The 18,158-nt window shown below is 48.1% G+C and overlaps 2 protein-coding genes across 7 annotated transcripts in view; one reads left to right on the top strand and one right to left on the bottom strand.

Annotated features, from left to right (window-relative positions):
- Window positions 1-12,002, top strand: part of ACSS2 (acyl-CoA synthetase short chain family member 2) — a 47,698-nt gene extending 35,696 nt beyond the window's left edge. For both annotated transcript variants that reach the window (XM_060030926.1, XM_060030925.1), the window contains 11 exons: window positions 4,217-4,354; window positions 5,688-5,858; window positions 6,167-6,300; window positions 6,498-6,630; window positions 6,712-6,768; window positions 6,964-7,044; window positions 8,177-8,285; window positions 9,735-9,803; window positions 10,134-10,310; window positions 10,894-10,968; window positions 11,109-12,002. In XM_060030926.1, coding sequence (XP_059886909.1) covers window positions 4,217-4,354; window positions 5,688-5,858; window positions 6,167-6,300; window positions 6,498-6,630; window positions 6,712-6,768; window positions 6,964-7,044; window positions 8,177-8,285; window positions 9,735-9,803; window positions 10,134-10,310; window positions 10,894-10,968; window positions 11,109-11,236 — 1,272 coding nt within the window. In that variant the 3' untranslated portion in view covers window positions 11,237-12,002. The remainder of the gene's footprint in view (window positions 1-4,216; window positions 4,355-5,687; window positions 5,859-6,166; window positions 6,301-6,497; window positions 6,631-6,711; window positions 6,769-6,963; window positions 7,045-8,176; window positions 8,286-9,734; window positions 9,804-10,133; window positions 10,311-10,893; window positions 10,969-11,108) is intronic.
- GSS (glutathione synthetase) overlaps window positions 9,183-18,158 on the bottom strand; it is a 36,310-nt gene continuing 27,334 nt past the window's right edge. For 3 of the 5 annotated variants that reach the window (XM_060030927.1, XM_060030928.2, XM_060030929.1), the window contains exons 10-13: window positions 16,126-16,320; window positions 15,558-15,639; window positions 13,891-14,080; window positions 12,442-13,001 (exon numbers count right to left, since the gene is read on the bottom strand). In XM_060030927.1, the coding sequence (XP_059886910.1) occupies window positions 12,878-13,001; window positions 13,891-14,080; window positions 15,558-15,639; window positions 16,126-16,320 (591 nt within the window). In that variant the 3' untranslated portion in view covers window positions 12,442-12,877. Of the gene's footprint in view, window positions 9,301-12,441; window positions 13,002-13,750; window positions 13,861-13,890; window positions 14,081-15,557; window positions 15,640-16,125; window positions 16,321-18,158 lie in introns of those variants that run through there. The other 2 variants (XM_060030930.1, XM_060030932.1) reach the window with 2 other exon arrangements.

Raw genomic sequence — 18,158 nt, 5'->3', positions numbered from 1 at the left:
AAATGCTTGTTGCTACCTCTCTGAGTTGGCGTAGAGCATGGGTCTCAGAGAGGTAGCAACAGACATTCCATTTCACTCCTCCTGCTTAGGACCACTGTGGGAGAGAGGACCAAGTAAACTTGTCAGAAAGTTTTTACTGTGCACTTAGTTGAGGCAGAACCAGGAGAGACAGGAGGAGGAACAGGTAGAGGAGGTACAGACCTTGACCTTGGGAATTCACCATCAAGTTGGGCAGTTAGATGTGTATTACAAATGAAAACCTAAGTTTTACATAGGGCAGCAGAGAAGCTTCCTAAATATATTTATAAACTACTTTGGGATTTATAAACTCTGATATAATTAAATGCTAAATTGAACAAAAGTTACATTGTAGGTGGTTCTAAGAAGGGAGATCTCTAAGTGGGAACTCAAAGCCAATTAGTATAGGGGAGAGACTGGGCTTGGAGTCCAGAGACCAAGTTTTAGCTGTATGACCTTGAATAAGTCACCTCTTCTCTCTGGGCTTCAATTCCCTTATCAGTAATGGAGAGATGAGAGTATATGCTTTAAAGGAACCCACCTCCCTTACTAAAACAAAACATAAGAGCCACTATTCCTCTGAGTTTTACCATCCTCCTAGGGTGTCTTACTCTAAATCTGCTATGATCTACCTCTTAGGCTAATGGTAAATATAATCCCCCTTTTCTCTATTCTCATTAGCATGGTGGAGACAGATCTGATTCCCAGGAGACAATGCTTTCATCTTAAAATTCAGGCAGGGACCTAAGACTTTTCTCTTGAAAAAGGAAACAAACTTAGTGGTTAGAGTATAGGCTCTGGAGCCAGACTACTTGGGTTCAAATCTTGGCTCTGTCACCTGCTATTGTGGGAACTTGGGCAAGTTACTTAGGCTCCCTTGCTTCAGTGTCCCCGCCTCTAAAATAAGGATAAAACTGTAGCTACCTGATAGGGTTTTGTCAATGTAGGTAAGGTGTTTGGCACATAGTAACTACTCCATAAATGTTAGCTTTTATCATTTCTAATATAGCAGACAGGCTGGCATTTCTTTTTTTTTTTTTTTTTTTTGCGGTACGCGGGCCTCTCACTGTTGTGGCCTCTCCCATTGCGGAGCCCAGGCTCCGGACGCGCAGGCTCAGCGGCCATGGCTCACGGGCCCAGCCGCTCCGCGGCATGTGGGATCTTCCCGGACCGGGGCACGAACCCGTGTCCCCTGCATTGGCAGGCGGACTCTCAACCACTGCGCCACCAGGGAAGCCCAGGCTGGCATTTCTAAAAGGGAATCTAGAAAAGAAATAGACTCTTATAATTCTTAATACCAGAGACCCTCAGGTCACAGGCTCCTGGATTTTTGTTTCTTGAAGGTGAAAATAGCCAGTTACCAAAAAACCAAAGACCATAAAAATTGGCTTACAAAGTCCAGGTCTGAGGACTGCAGTCAAAGCTGCAGAAATCTTGGCAGAGCTCCAAACCCCTTCATCCTTAAGCAATCTTCAAGGGAGAGCCTGGTACAGTTGGCAGGTACCTTCCTCAACCATGTTACCTATGAGCTTCCTCATATTTTTCTCTCACACCTGGCGGCTGCCCTCTCTAAGGTTATTCTGGTCCAATAACAAAGGCCAACTCCTCGATTCTTATTTCAGAAAATTCAAACCTTTTCCTGATTCAAAGCACTGGGCCCTCATAAGTATACACCTAATTCACAACCAACATATGTGCCACTAATTGAGCTCACCCTGCTTCCTGGTGCTGGTTATCAGCTCCACACCTGGAGTACCCACCCCACCCCTTCTTACCCACACCCACAAAAGAAACAGTTTTACAAGATTACAAGAGTCCCCTCACTGCCACAGTGTAACTGCGCTTTGCCCTTACTTGTACCTAGTGCCTTTTCTATGACAACTCACACCAGCACTGTAGACCAGCGCCATTTGCCCAAGCATTCTTTTTTTTTTTCTTTTTTTTTTTTTTTTGCGGTACGCGGGCTTCTCACTGTTGTGGCTCTCCCATTGCGGAGCACAGGCTCCGGACACGCAGACTCAGCAGCCATGGCTCACGGGCCCAGCCGCTCCGCGGCATGTGGGATCCTTCCGGACCGGGGCACGAACCCACGTCCCCTGCATCGGCAGGCGGACTCTCAACCATTGCGCCACCAGGGAAGCCCCTGCCCAAGCATTCTTGACGCACTTCTGCTTAAATACATTAATGTCCTCATCTCAAGCAGATCATCTGGTGGGAACAAAATTATCCATGTGACAATGTATGTGTAGACCCATATGGCTATTCCAGTAAAAAAAAAATAGGGTGTATTTTTGTGTTTCCTAGCTGTGGGCAGCTTCTCTCTCTTCTTTCTTTTTCTTCTTAATGGTGCCTCTCTTGGCCTGGACTTGTGATTGTTGTGATCCTTATGTGCCAGAAGCTTCAAATTCTCCAGAGTAAGGGGCAGGTAGTACAGAGAGAGGGGAGTTGTAATTTTATAATTTATCAAGGTATGTGTTGCCTAAAACTTTGGGGTTTTTAAATATGGACACAGTAAATTACCATAGAGCCATATAATGGGAGTAGGGTGTTTCTCTTACACTATCATGTCTACCTGCCAGCCAGGGCCATAGAACAAGAAGCTAATGAATATGAAAGAGTTTCGTGACAGCTGAAGCAAACCCCCAGTAGTTCCCATCATCACATTCTTATTTCACCTCCCAGAGGAGTTCAGCGGAACTGAAATAACTTCTCACCTTCATTACATTCATCAGTCTTCCCTACACCCCAGGACAATCCAAGGCTTCATGTTTACTAGGTAATATGGTTGTCTTCTGAGGTTCCCCAAATCCTGTGACTATTAGGGCAAGAATGACTATCCTCATTTTAAAAATGAGTGACTTGAGGTAGAGTGGCTTACCCAAGGTCATATACAGCTAGGAAGTGGCAGAACTGGGAATCTAAATCCAGTGCAACTTTTGGACAAATTCAGGGAACACACTTCACTCAGGAAAGAGTAGAAGACCATTTTTTTCAAACAGGTGATATAACTGGGAAAGTAAAGCAGTTTCAAAGAGAGTTTAGAAAAATGTCAGGATGACAGATCCAGAAGTAGTTATCAAACACATGCCAGTATAGAGGGACATCCCTCTACTGGGAGAAATTCACCTTGGTCCTTTTCCACCAACTTAAGACAAGGTTTCCTGCTGAATGGAACCTCAAGCAAGTGTCTTTATGAGAAACCCATTGGTACCAGTGGTGTAAAGGCAGGAGCAGAGTTGGGGTAGGAACCTCCAGATGTGGATGATGTCTAGACATGCAGAAAAAGATGCTTGGACTAAGATCTGTTGACTTCTTTTGCTACTAACTAATGGGGCCAGGTACCCGCCTTACCTGTGGCTCTGACTAATTCTGCATTTCTGAATTGTGTGGTGTCCACATTCCTGCTGATGAGCCAGTAGTCCCATAAGTACATACGTGTGTATGTAGGCTTGTGTTTGCGTATTCACTCATCCAACAAAATTTACTGAGTGCCTTTTGAGTTCTAGGCATTTTACTAGGTGTTGGGGATTTGGTGGGAGTGGTGGGAAAGACAGACATGCCACTGCACTCATAGAGGTTACTATCTACTTGGGGAGACAGTAATCAAGCAAAATAAAGTAACAGCTAAATAAAATAACTGGAAATATGTGCTGTGTGGGAAAGAAATAAGGTGCTGTGATCAAGAATAATAGCAGGGGTGGGAATTCCCTGGTGGTCTAGTGGTTAAGACTCCCCACTTTCACTGCTAAGGACCGGGGTTCGATCCCTGGTCAGGGAACTAAGATCCCATAAGCTGCACTGCGTGGCCAAAAAAAAAAAAAAAAAAAGAATAATAGCAGGGGTGAGGGTGGGGATGGGAACCTATCAGATACTGTTCAGGGAAAGCCTTTCCAAGAAGGTGACATTTAAGCTAGGAATTGAAGAATGAGAAAGGACCAGCTGAGGGGCCCTCCTTAGCCTGAGGCCGGGTGAGAGTAGCTCTGGAGCAGGGTGCTGGAAGTACCAAAGAAGCCTCCTGTTCCACTTCTATTCTCTCTGCCCAATTCCACCCTTGCAGGGCCCTTCCTCCCTCCCAGGACCCCCGTCTGCCAGTCCCACCCTGCCCCTCCAGGTGCTAAGTAGGGGTGTCTTTTACACCCAGCTTGAGCTGTTCACAGTTCCTCCCTGCCCATTCCTGTCTGTCTTCTTCCCCCTGCAGATCTCCTGGAATGAGGGGGTTGACATGTGGTGGCATGAACTCATGCAAGAGGCAGGGGATGAGTGTGAGCCTGAGTGGTGTGATGCTGAAGACCCACTCTTCATCCTATATACTAGTGGCTCCACAGGCAAACCCAAGGCAAGTGTGTGTGTGTGTGTGTGTGTGTGTGTGTGTGTGTGTGTGTACACATACACTGTGTAGGGGTGAGAAGTGAGTTTCTGAGGAAGCATGTAATGACATGAATTTTACTGTACAACCCTGAGTTTCAGAAATGTCATGTTAGGGACTTCCCTGGTGGTCCAGTGGTAAAGAATTCGCCTTTCAATGCAGGGTACGTGGGTTCGAACTAAGATCCCACATGCCACGGGGCAACTAAGATGGCATGCCACAACTACTGAGCTTGCATGCCTCAACTAGAACCCTTGTGCTGCAACCAGAGCCCTCGTGCTGCAGCCTACAGAGCCCACGTGCTCTGGAACTCATGCACCACAGCTAGACAGAAGCCCACGTGCCACAATGAAAGATCCTGCATGCCTCAATGAAGATCCCACATGTCGCAACTAAGACCCGATGCAGACAGAAAGTAAAATAAATAAATAATAAATCTTAAAAAAAAAAGAAATGGCATGTTACCTTTTCTAAATCAAATTGACATAAATCCTCAATCACTGATGGTAAGGCCCAGGGTGAGACATTCAGGTGGAAGCTTTCATGGTGCCCAGAAAAGGAGGAAAGGATCAATCCATGTGGCTGACATCTATGTTCCCTGCCCATACCCACATGGTTTGGTTGAAGAAAAGCTGCCTGTAAAGTTGAGGCCCAGAGTAGGCACAGGGATCACTCTTGGCCTTCTAGACTACAGCTCTTAGAGTTCAGTCCCTTCCACTTGCCACACTATTAACATCTAGTACCTCCCAGGGCACAGTGTGGGAGCTGGAAACAAAACTCTGACTCGTCTGTTGACTTGAAAGATATGTCACTCTACCATCCACTCACCCATCCATAAATTATTCTCTCCACATGCTTTGCATATTCCTCAATGGACCTTTAGAGACACAATTTGGGCCTCTCTTTCCTAGGGATGGTGTATTGATGGAGTAAGCAAAGAAGATTATCTTTTTTTTTTCCACTCACACTGTGTCAACATATAATTGAGTGTGTGTGCACAAACACACAATAGAGACACTATTAGATGTGAGTGTACTAGAACTGTTCATGTATGTGAGAGTAATGTGGGTGGTTCAGAAATACCATCTTAGGGTGTGGGTGTGAATGATGGACTGACTATAAATACATGTGGGGTGTGAGATGGGAACATGCAAAGAGGGTGGAAGAGAGATGGATGCTGTGAGAGGGATGCTGTCAGGACCAGAATCCCTGAGAAGGCTTTTCCTCTAGTTCTGTCCAGCCTATTTGGTAGTCAGTGGGGGTGAGCCCAAGTCCCCAACCTGAGGCCCTGTTTTCTCCCCAGGGTGTGGTACACACAGTTGGGGGCTACATGCTCTATGTGGCCACAACCTTCAAGTATGTGTTTGACTTCCATGCGGAGGATGTGTTCTGGTGCACAGCAGACATTGGCTGGATCACTGGCCATTCCTATGTCACCTATGGGCCACTGGCCAATGGTGCCACCAGTGTTTTGGTAAGCAGGGTGCTGGGACTCAGGGCTACTTGGTTTATTTAGGGGATGGACAAGATGATCCTGGGTGACAACCTCCCAAAGCCACTTGGTCTAGAGGCAGAGGAACTTATACAATGACCTGTTTCCTGGAGAAAGAGGAGTTCTTAGGGGGTTGTATATCCTGACTGGGAAGGTCTCTTGGCTTGTCTGGTAAGGGAGTGAAGCCATGGATTTGTCAGAAAGGGCAAAATGCTGAGCCTGAGGGGATGGCAGGGGAATGGAGGGACTATTGAGAAGGACCCAAAATGACCAGCCATTACTGGGGTCAGTTTGAGGGGATTCCCACATACCCGGACATGAGCCGCCTATGGAGTATTGTGGACAAGTACAAGGTGACCAAGTTCTACACAGCACCTACAGCTATCCGCCTGCTCATGAAGTTTGGAGATGAGCCTGTTACCAGGTGAGACCCCTTCCCAACGGCTGCCCCATAGGTGTCCCTCAGAGCTGGTGCTGGCCTTTCGTGCACAGTCTTTTCCATTCCATTGTTCTAACACCCTGGCTTGGAATAGGGGAGGGGGCAGGAGAAGAGCCTGTGCATGTCTTCCTGGCTCCCAGTGGTGCTCAGAGCCTTCCTTTCTCCCCATTCCCCTGCCCAAGGCATAGCCGGGCATCCTTACAGGTGCTAGGCACAGTGGGCGAACCCATCAACCCTGAGGCCTGGCTGTGGTACCACCGGGTGGTAGGTGCCCAGCGCTGCCCCATTGTGGACACCTTCTGGCAGACAGAGACAGTGAGTAAGGGGTTCAGAAGGCTGGGGTTCAGGGACAGTGTGGGAAGACTGACTCAAACCCCTGATCTCTGACTTCTACAGGGTGGCCATATGCTGACCCCTCTCCCTGGTGCCACACCCATGAAGCCTGGTTCTGCTGTGAGTGAGGCTCCCTTGGCTGGTCCTGGGCTGGGCAGAAGTAGAGTCTTGGGGCATTTGGCCTAGGTAGAGAGTGGGGGACTGGACTGATATGTGTGAGGAATTTGGGGCTCTGGGGCTCCTTAGGAGAGGTAGAGAGTTGAGTCAGAGTTGCCTCATTCCTCTCTGTGGGTCCTGTCTCCTGTTTGCTTCTAGACCTTCCCATTCTTTGGTGTAGCTCCTGCAGTCCTGAATGAGTCTGGGGAAGAGTTGGAAGGTGAAGCTGAAGGTTATCTGGTGAGATCCTGGCCCTTGCTCAGTGAGGAGGAGGCGCGGGGGAGGGTCCACAAAGGGGTACTGGACTCTCCTTTAGAGCTTAGAACCTAATCTTTCCCGGTAGCTGCTTTTGGCTAAAGCTCCATGGTTGAGGGTTTATCATCTGCAGAGAGACCCTAGGGGGGAATCCTTCTGGATACTTTGCCTGCCTCTCTGCCTTTTGGCCCACAAAGTTCTTAAGGGCTCTGCTCAAAGATACCTGATGGTGCCTTTTCGGGTCTGGAAGACATCGTGGAAAATCATATAGGCTCCAGAGTCAACCTGCCTGGGTTCAAATCCTGGCTCTGCCTCTTCTGTGACCTTAGTTAAGTTACCCAACCCCTCTGAACCTAAATGTTCTCACTTGTAAAACAGGGTTATAATAGTACCTGTGTCTCCTGTGGTTGCTGGATTGATTAGATAATCCATGTGAAGGTTTTACTTAGCACAGAACCTAACAGTTAGTGCTTGATAAATGTTAGCTGTTGTTGTGATTGTTTTATTAACAGTTGTGGGGAGATCATCAGCCCCCACCCTCCACCTCACTTCATTTTTATTAAGAGCAAGTTAGTAACAAGGGCAAGACTTGAATCCAGGTCTTCTGACTCTTAGCCTAGAATTTCATCCATCCTGTCAATCTGCTGCCACAGGATATTATTGATTGGGGCAATGATTACTTACTTATGTGTGGGTCCCACATTTTTATATAACTGTTTCATTTGCATCAACCTGGACTGGCATCCCTGAGGGATTACCTAAAAGGAGACTCAAATTTACTAAATGCTTATTACTAACAGAACATTGTGCCAGGCAGCTTCCACATACTATTAATTTAATCCTCACAATAACTTTGGGAGGTAGAGATTATTTTCTCTAATTTACAGATAAGGATCCTGAAGTTCAGAGAGATAACATTACCTACCTGGGGTCACACAGCTAGTAAGTGGCAGAGCTGGGATTCCAAGCCTGGATTGTCTATCTCCAAAGCCTGTACTTTGTCCTACTTCTCAGGAATGGCATTCAGGCTGTTTCTCCTAGGGTTTGACAAAGCTGTAATTGTCTTCCTGTAAGACAGTGTAGCAGATGTTACCACTGTGTCTTCCTCACTTTCCAGGTGTTCAAGCAGCCCTGGCCAGGGATCATGCGCACAGTCTATGGGAACCATGAACGCTTTGAGACCACCTACTTTAAGAAGTTTCCCGGGTACTATGTGACAGGAGATGGTGAGCCTTGGCTATCCCCTTCCCAAACCTCCCACCGAGATACGTACTGTCCCCTTTCATTTCCAAGAAGACTTGGTTAGGGATGTGTCTTACGTATCAGTGTCTAATATTCAGTCAGAACTACAGAGAAGATTATAAGAACGAGTGTTGCAGGAAGGCACTCAGCATGGTGCCATCTGAGATTTGATGTATGAGGGAAGAAGTTCTTATTTCCCTTGCTGCTAGGCTGAAAGAGATGGGGCATATGGCAGTATGTATTACTATGTCATGTGTATCCTCATGTCTGGAGCCTATGTTTGCCCATGTGTCCACCCACCAATCCATTCTTCCATAAATATTTATTGACCACCTACTATGTCCATGTACTTATCTAAGCACAGTACAGCTCTCATGGGGCTTACATTCAAGTAAGGGGAGACAGGCAAATAATTCAGCAAATAAATACTGCAGGGATGGCCACCATAGATGGGATGGTGAGAGGTTTCTCTGAAGTGACCAGAGACCTGAAGGGTGAGAAGGAGGCAGGCATGGGAAAATCTGGAGTAAGAATGAATGTTCTGTACCAGTGAGACACAAGCTTAGAATGTCTGAGGAACAGACTGAAGCTTGTGTAGCTGGAATGTAATGAGCAAGGGGAAGAATTTCATATCAAGTTGGAGAGGGAGATAAGATAGGGCCTCGTGAGCCATGGTGAGGAGTTTGGATTTTATCCAGTGTACAGTGGGAGACCATCAGGGGTTTTAAGCAGAGAAGTGATAAGAATTTATTTATTATTTAATAACTTTGCTTGTTTTATGGAGAATAGACTTCAGGTCAGTATGTTAGTTATCTATTGCCATGGAACAAATTACCCTCAAACCTGGCAGCTTAAAACAACAAATATTGTATTATCTCATACAGTTTCTGAGGACCAGGAATCTGTGAGTGGCTTAGCTGGTGGTTGTCATTCAGAGTTTCTCGTGGGTTGCAGTCAACCTGTGGTCGGGGCTGTAGTCGTCTGAAGGTTTGACTGAGCCTGGAAGACACACGTCCAAGCTCACTCAAGTGGCTTTTGGCAGGAACCTTCAGTTCTTTGCCACATGGACCTTTCCATAGGGCTACTCATGACAGCTGGCTTCCCCCAGAGCAAGTAATATGAGAGAATGCAACCAACACAGAAGCCACAGTCTTCTATAATCTAATCTCAGAAATGACATCCTATCATTTCTGCCAAACTCGACTGATCACAAGACAAACCCTAGTACACTGAGAAAGAGGACTACACAGGGGTATGAATACCAGGAAGTAGAGATCAGTGTGGCCATCTTGGAGCCTGCTACCACAGCAGGCAAGAGCAGAAGCAGGAAGACTTGTTAGGAGGCTATTGCTGTGGGTGTAGCAGTTTGGTAACGTGGATCTTGTATCCTACTGTGGGGTACTTATTATGTTGCACATTTCTTCTCTTCCCAGGCTGCCGGCGGGATCAGGATGGCTATTACTGGATCACTGGCAGGATTGATGACATGCTGAATGTATCTGGTGAGGGCCAGGGACCATTTTCCCTTCTTATTTACCCTGCTTTCCCAGCAACTCCCAGCCAAAGCCTTCTGAGAGAGCCAGGATATCCTTTGGCCAGACCATGCCTGGAGTACAGCAAGCATTCAGTTCTGGACCCAGGTTTTGGAAGAAGAGTGATAAACATTGAAATGTACCTGGAGGAGTGGAACCAGGATGGTGGGACAACTGAAGTATGTCCTATGAGGAATGAATGAAAGGCCTTCCCCATTTGACCAGACCAGGACTGCCTTACTGGGACAGATGGAACAGGGGCTGGGATCTCTCTCATGGCACTTCCTTTCCCTTGACAAGGACACCTGCTGAGCACGGCAGAGGTAGAGTCAGCACTTGTGGAACATGAGGCTGTCGCAGAGGCAGCCGTGGTTGGCCACCCTCATCCTGTGAAGGGCGAATGCCTCTACTGTTTTGTCACCCTGTGCGATGGCCACACCTTCAGCTCCACCCTCACTGAGGAGCTCAAGAAACAGAGTAAGGAGCTTCCCTGGGCAGGGATTTCCAGGTCTGTCCTGATGGCCCAGGTTGCTGGGGAAGGGCTATAGTGAGCTGCTTCTCAAACCACAAACAGACCCCAGGGGGCCTTAGGGGCTAACTACCCTCTTCCCACCCAGTCTCTACTAGGTTAATAATGATTGACATTTATAGAATTCTTTCTCTGTGCCACCACTGAGCTAAGTGCTTTAAATGCATTAATCTATTTAATCTCTATAATCACCTCCATGAAATAGATCCTATTGTTGCTCTCACTTTAAAGATGAAGAAATTGAGGCTCAGAGAAGTTAAATCTCTTGTCCAAGGCCATACTGCTGGTAAAGCGGAATTTCAACTCTAGCAGGCTGATTCTAGAGCTTGAGTTCCATGAAGGTGAATTAATATAAAATGAGAGTGTAAAGAGACAATGTGTTAAAAGAGAGAAAGACAGAAATGAGCCTGAGAATGATTGTGGGCAAAACCTTGAAGAGGAAATAGGTTGGAAACAAAGCCATCTCTGCCTTGGTTTTGGGCAGCCTGGCTAAGGGTACTGAAAAAATGCATAATGATTTGTTGGTTACAGTTAGAGAAAAGATTGGCCCCATTGCCACACCGGATTACATCCAGAATGCACCCAGCTTGCCTAAAACCCGCTCAGGTATGTCCAGAGGCCTTGAGGGATTGGGACTGGATTTGCCAAGGCCCAGCGGTGGTGGAGTGTGTGTGGATGGAAGTGTTCGGCAGGGCTGGAATGGGTCAGTGTTGTCACCAGGTAACCAGAAGCCTGTGGTCCCCCAGGGAAAATCATGAGGCGGGTGCTTCGGAAGATCGCTCAGAATGACCACGACCTGGGGGATGTGTCCACCGTGGCTGACCCATCCGTCATCACCCAGCTCTTCAACCACCGTTGCCTGACCATCCAGTGAACAGGACCCTGCCCATTACCCAGGATTCCCCCTGCTTGGCTTTCCAAAGTTTTGCCCACCCTCCCTGCCCCCATCCAGGAGTACTCAGGGCCTGTGCTGACCCACACCACCTCCCCAACGAGCTGTCTGGAACTGAGGACTAGCTTTGCCTCTGGGTGCAGGCAACTTCCTGCGACCGCCAGGCAGATGGGACAGGGCCCAGGTCAACCTCAGGCTGCTGTGCCCCTAGACTGCAAAGAGCCATTAGCGCCCAGAACAGCGACCTGAAGGTCATATCTCAAACCCAAGTTAAGTGTTCAGTGGGCAAGTGAGGGCACAGACTGAAGCAGGGAAGCAACTCTGTAATGCTATGTCAGCTCTCTCAGGAAGCATCAGTACTTATTTTGGGCATGCACTTGCCCTTAGAAATGCCTGTTTGTGAGTCCTGGAACAATTGATTATTATTTTTTAAACACTTTGCTGCTTCTGTTATGGGTCTGAATTCCCTTTTGTGCTAGATGGCTTGTCTGCCATTTGTTCCAGAGGCTGTGCAGGCAGGCTCAGTTTCCAGAGGGTTTTCAGATCATTTGTGTCTTAGCAGGAGTAAATGTGTTATGTTCCTAGGACCAGAGGAGCTTGATTTTCTTGTCCTCTTTTCCCACCCTCCCCTGAACAGAGTCTTGCCCATGGGAGACTCTCAGATGAAGCTCTCTTTTCTTGCCTGTTGTACTCAAGCGCTGTGGTTGTAGGAATAAAGTCTGTGACCTCAAGAAGGTGGTGACTTGCTTTCTTGGTTATCTTACAGGCTGTGTACTTGCTAGCTGTTATGACTTGTGTGGGGAAGGGGAGTGGTTTTCCTCAGGAATACCCCAATATTCACCTTCTAGAACTTTTGGTTTAGGCAGAGCTAGGCAGGGCTTCCAGGCCCTTTGACAAGCTCCTGAGCTAATCAGGAAAGCAAATGAAGCAGGATTACAACTGTGATGTCCCATCATGGTTGCCTTCCCTCCTGGGCTCCTGCTAGAGACCTTCTCTCTTCCCTATGATCCTGTGGGAGCATTAGTGAGTGACTAAGGATTGAAATTTCAGGGTCCTATCCATAGGGTCAGGAGCTAGGGAGACTCTGATTACAGCCAAGTTACTTCCCCTGCTCCAGTCTACCTGAAGTGGCCCGACTCGGATTATAGCTTCTCCCTCCCCTAAATGTACAAACCAAGGAATCACAGAATCAACAAAGTAGTTTTATTTAAGGCAGAGGTGGGAAAAGGCTGTGCCCCTCTACCCTTTTCCTCCTACCCCTCAGTCCTATCCCAAGTCAGACACTGGAACTTGCTGGAAAGGCTGACAATGGGCTAACAGGAGGGTGGCAGTGTTATGGTCCCTTACCTCAGATCAGCTTCTTTTCAGCTGTACCCACACCCTGAGGATTTAGGGGCCTCTAGATTGCACCTAAGGGAAACACAGCTTTTCTGGTTCTCAGATGGGAAAGCTGTGGGGAAGGTACTCAGCTGACCCTTCCATGAAGACCCTGGAAATCTCTAGAAGAGATCAACCTTCCCAAGGTAAGGGGAGGGCAGCCCCTCAGGAGGGCTAGGAGAGGAATGATAAGTACAAAGGATAGAAGGTCTTTCGAGTAAAGTCTGGGCAGGCCTCGCTGTGTCCTCACACAGGGTATGGGTTGTCTAGGACTGCCACTCCTGCTGCCACACCACCATCAGCATGCTCGATGGCTTTGGTTCGAAGCAGATGTCCCACGTGCTTGTTCATCACAAGTGTCTTTCCCTGCCTATAGAAATGGGAGCAGGAGACACACAACTCCATGACCTGGACTCAGCCCTCAAACCCAAGACCTTCACTCGTCCCAGCTGAGCTGTACGTGGGTGACTGACTACACCTGAGAAAGTGCTAGGATTTTTGAATCAGATTTGGGTTTGCATCCTAGGTTGGATATTATTAGCTCTGTGTCTTTGAGCAAGTTACTCAGCCTTTCTAAATATCAATTTCCTCAGTTTAAAACAGGGATAATACCTCTCACTTTGCAAGATGGTCACGAGGAATGAATAAAGCAGGAACAGCACTTAGCATGATGCCAGGCTCACATTTCATGTTCTGTAGCTGTAAATTTCCTTCCTACCTCTCAAAATGGCTGTGGTGGGGGTGGGGTGGGGGGCTGGGGAGGAAATTGCCAGCAGAGATGCTATAAGGAGAGTGCTTGGAGGGGAAGATAATAGAGAGGGCAGGCTCTGGTGGGGAGCATGGTAGGATCTGGAATTCCTTCCTTGCGCTGATCGTGGTGTGAGTATTTTGCAGGAAGTGGTATGAGGCACCAGGAACTGTTCCTTACAAATTCCCCAGTCTTCCTCTTCCTGGTTCTTTAGTGCTCAAATCCAAACCCAGGGGCCACTCAGCTTTTCAAAGCCACTGAGTATCCTCTAGCTGGCCCATCCCACCTTTTCCCAGAATCCCCAGTGGCCTGGGACTGGACCCAAATTCTTTCCTTCCCTGGGGTTTCCCAGTCCAGGGTTATTTTCTCACCCATCTTGATACTACTTGGAATTTCCTTTATAGTTTCAAAGCACTTCTCATCTGGGCTTCATTTGATAGCCTTGTGAGGTGGGCAGATCTTGGATCCTTGGCCTCATTAACTAGATAAGGAAACACACTGCTTGGCTCACCTGACATAGACCCCGAAGATGCCCAGCTCTGAAATGCATTGGGCCACTCGGGCAGGGCTGCCAGGTCGTAGTAGACAATTCCCAAAAGGTTCAGGTTCTATCTTCTCCATGAGGATGTAGGAGGCTCTCTCCTCACTGTCCTTCAGCCGCTCCAGGGCCTGTACCATCTCCTCCCCGTATAGGTTGTTACCTGCAATTCCACTAAGCAGTCACCCTGGACCCTCTCCCCACCTTCTCCACCCTATGCTCCCACTTCTAGGGCCACGTGGGCAAGTCAGGAACCTCAGTTCCTGACACCAGCTCAGTGAACCCGGGGCAGGCCTGGCTTCCAAGGAAGAAATGTCACCTTAACAGGAGAGCTCTTACACAAGCGAACACACCTTCCACCACACCATCCTGCCCTGGTTCTCTTCGTATCTGTTTATGGCTGTTCCTTCTCAGCCTTCCTGACTGGCTCCTGCCCCTCTTAAATATTGGGGTTTCCAAGGAATCAGTCCTTCACCCTGTTCTCTCCTCCACGTATATACTTTTTTTTTCAGGCAGATCTCTTCCAAGGCTTCATCTATATCCTATAACTTGTTTACTCCCAAATCTCTAACTAAAGCTCCCTGCTCTAGACATCACAGATATCCCATGGGCTCCCAAAATAAACTCAACATGTCCGAACAGAACTCATTACTTCTGCCTGACTCTGCTTCTCCTGGAACTTCCTACCCTCAATCAAGTGAAAGGCATTCTTGAGTCATTTAACTCCTCTCTCTCCATTACCTGTCATGAACTTGGACATGTCTCTTCAGTTTGTACTCCACACTGTCATAAGCCCTAGCTCAGCCTTCTACATTGCTCTCTGGACAACTATACCCGTCTCCTCTATGGTCTCTCTGCCACCAGTGTCTCCCTACATTCCAGGACACACTCTACCATGGCTGAAACATGGATCCTAGATCAATCATGTGTCCCTTCCCTCCTTAAAACTTTCTATTGGCTTCCCGCTACCCTTAGGATAAAATCCAATTTCCTACATATATTCAACGTCCTTTATAATCAGGTCCCAAACCATCTTTTCCAACCCAAATCCCTGCCTTCTCTCACCTCCCACACTGCACTCCAGCCTGACCAGTTACTCATTAATCTCCAAACATATCACACTTTCACGGACCAGTGCCTATGCCCGAGGTTGCTTCTTCTGTATGGAATACTCTTCCCCCTTTTCCACCTGGGAAACTGGTACCTAACTCTTAAGGCCAAGATCAAAAACCATCTCCTCTGGGTCAGGAGACAGACATGATCCCTGCCCTCAAGGAGTTCAAATTAAGCAGGAAGATATCCAACCTCCTGATATGCCCCCATCCTGGTTCCCCACAATTCACCCTCAGGCACCTCAGACTACACTTGCCCAAACCCTCCAGTGCTGGTTAATCACATTCCCTTGTGCACGGGCATTTCTGCAGTGTAGTGGTTATCACGTTCGCCTCACACATTCCCTTGTGCTCCACTGCACTTGACCAAAGGTTCTCCTGGGACAATGTCCAAGGTGGGGACATGTGTCAGTTCCTCTTGTATCCCCCACAGCCTGGGACCATGCCCATAGCAAGTGCAGATCAGCACTGGTAACAGCCTGCTGGCCCCCTTTCACTGAGCAGCCCTGCAAAGAGGGAACCACCTACCTCCACCCTCTCTCTGGGGCTTTAGCACGAAGCAGCTAGGGGCAGCAATGGCCTCAGTGATAGCCTGGTCCCCTTCTTCACCCTGGCAGGAGGAAAGAAAGCAGTCACTAGCAGTCTTGGGCCAAAGAGGCAGGAGCCAAGGTCCTGCCGGTTGTGTAGAGAAGCATCAGAGGAAGAGCAGGAGGAGGAAGAGCCATAAGCCCCTTTAGGCTGGATGCTACTATCTGGATATGACCCCAGCAAGCCCCCTGTAGCAGTGAGTACAGTGACAACAAGCTTTCTTGGGCAACAGTTCAGGAGCAGCAAGAGGTCTGGAAAACAGGTACAGATATTCCTCAATTCTTGCTGTCTACCTCAGCCCCTTCCCCTGGTTACCATCCCCATCTCCACCTTTGCTGTGGGAGCTTACAATGGATTCCAGCCCTCCTTCCCAGGGCTCTAGGGGTTTTCTCAGAGCATCACTGACCCAAGTCCAGCCCAGTGCCAGTTCCAGCCTCTGCAACACGTTGGGCTCTGGGTCCCTGATACCTAGGGGGCCTGTGGTGGGAGAAGCGGGCTGTCCACGCACCATGTCCAGAGAGTAGAGGCCAGCAAAGGTGGCACGGAGGCGGGCCACGGCCTCAGGCTGGCCGGGGAGCAACACCTCCAGCATGCCTGATCTGCTCAGCTCCTGTTGCACCTTCTTAGTCCCAGCCAGCTGCGTGGCAATGTCCGGGCACTTCACAGCACATGACCTCTCCAGCAGCAGCCGTGCTCCCCAGTTCTGCAGAGAGAAGAAACCAAAAGGAATTCTACTTTATTTTACTTTGGCTGGCCTTTAATGAGCATCCTTCAGGTGCCAGGTATCCTCACATTCATTATCTCCCAGGGTCATTGCAACATCCTTGTGAGGCAGGTACGGCCCCTCCTATTATGCAGGATTCTTGCCCTTATGGAGCTTATGGTCTAGCACAATGACACATGACTATAATTAAAAGGGAAAATGACAAAAGGTGAAAAGGTGTAGAACAGTTGATGAAGAGGTTTGAAAGGGGTGGGACACTTGTTTATGAGCTCAGCTTCCTACTGTACTACAGATAAAATACAAACTCCTTACCACGGCCTATAAGATCCTGTAAGGATCTGCTTCTTGTCTCCTTTTCAACCTCATTCCATGCCATCCCTCCACCTCACTCCCACCTTGCAGCCACACAGGTTTGTCAATCCTCAAACACAAATGTCATTTCCACCTCAGGGCCTTTGCATTTGCTGCATTTCCCTCTGCCTGGAATTCTTGTCATTTTGGCTTTTCTGATGGATGGCTGGATCCCTCTCATCCTTAAATCTTGGCTCAAAGTCATCTTCTCAAACCACCCTATTTAATGTGGGTTTCCCCATAATTCTCTGTGTTTTCACCCTGTTGTTTCAAAGAGTTTCCCCCAGCTAGAAAAAACCATTTTTTCTACTTTTGTTTACTTTCTGATGACCATCTCCCTGACCAAACTGTGAGCTCCATAAGGACCCTTATCTGTCTTATTTCCTGTTGTATCCCTAGTGTCTAACACAGTGCCTGAAGCTTTGTAGGTGCTCAATAAATATTTGTTATTGTTGTTTAATGAGGTGAAATTGAGTGGACAGGTAGAGTCTGACAGGTGAGACTCAACAGGGAAGAGGTATTAAGGTTAACAAAATAATATGAGCGAAGGTCTGCTGGTGAGTAATCGCAGGATGAGTAGTCTGGTGGGCCAGGAGTTTAGGGTGTGAGAGGCAGGAAAACAGCAGAGGATCATGCCTCCCAGCTCTAGTCCCCATTCTCAGGCACTAGAGGGACAGTCTGTCCTTGACTCCAGACCACATCAAACTGCCCACAGCAGGATCAGGGCTATGGCCTGAAGAACACCACCCCCCCCATCCCACTCTCACCCCCCACGCATGCTGTCCTTTCTTTGATGTAGTCAGTCCACCTGCAGCATCTCTGCCTGGTCTTCACCAATAACCCCAGCCACCTAACAACTAGGCTAGTGTTCTGGGTAGAGTTAAAGGTACCCTGAATATCAGAGAAAAACCCAGAAAAGTACCCCATTGTGGAAAGTAGGGAAAGCAAAACTCAGAGATGAGCAGGGCCTTGCTCATGGTCACCTGGCAATTCACTAAGCCTAGCAGATTCACCTCCATGTCTAAAACTGGTCTGAGTTTCTCAGTTCCCTAAAAATGTTCTCCCCCTTATGCACTAATTTCCCTCCTTGTTAACTGAATAAAGTTTTCTTTGGCCCTTTTCCCAAACCCCTTGTCCTGGAACCAGGACATTTTCCCAATAGACAGTGGGATTGACAAACCTGTGGGGCTGCAAGGTGGGAGTGAGGTGGAGGGATGGCATGCAATGAGGTTGAAAAGGAGACAGAGGCAGATCCCTATACAGCTGGGCCTTAGGGAGGATCTTACATTCAAAGAATTATCAATCTGGAAGGAGCTCCCTCAATTTTCTAGTGTAGTTCCTCACCTTACAGAAACTGAGCCCAGAAAGGGTCAGGAACCTGCCCCTGGTCACACAGAGGCAGAGCCAAATGCTCATGACCCCTAGACTACTGCTTATGGTATTTTCTAACTTATTTTCTCCTTTAC

This window comes from Delphinus delphis, chromosome 15, assembly GCF_949987515.2.
Source record: "Delphinus delphis chromosome 15, mDelDel1.2, whole genome shotgun sequence".
Lineage (NCBI taxonomy): Eukaryota > Metazoa > Chordata > Mammalia > Artiodactyla > Delphinidae > Delphinus > Delphinus delphis.
The sequence above is the reverse complement of the archived record's forward strand: the minus strand, read 5'-3'. Positions and strand labels throughout refer to the sequence as shown.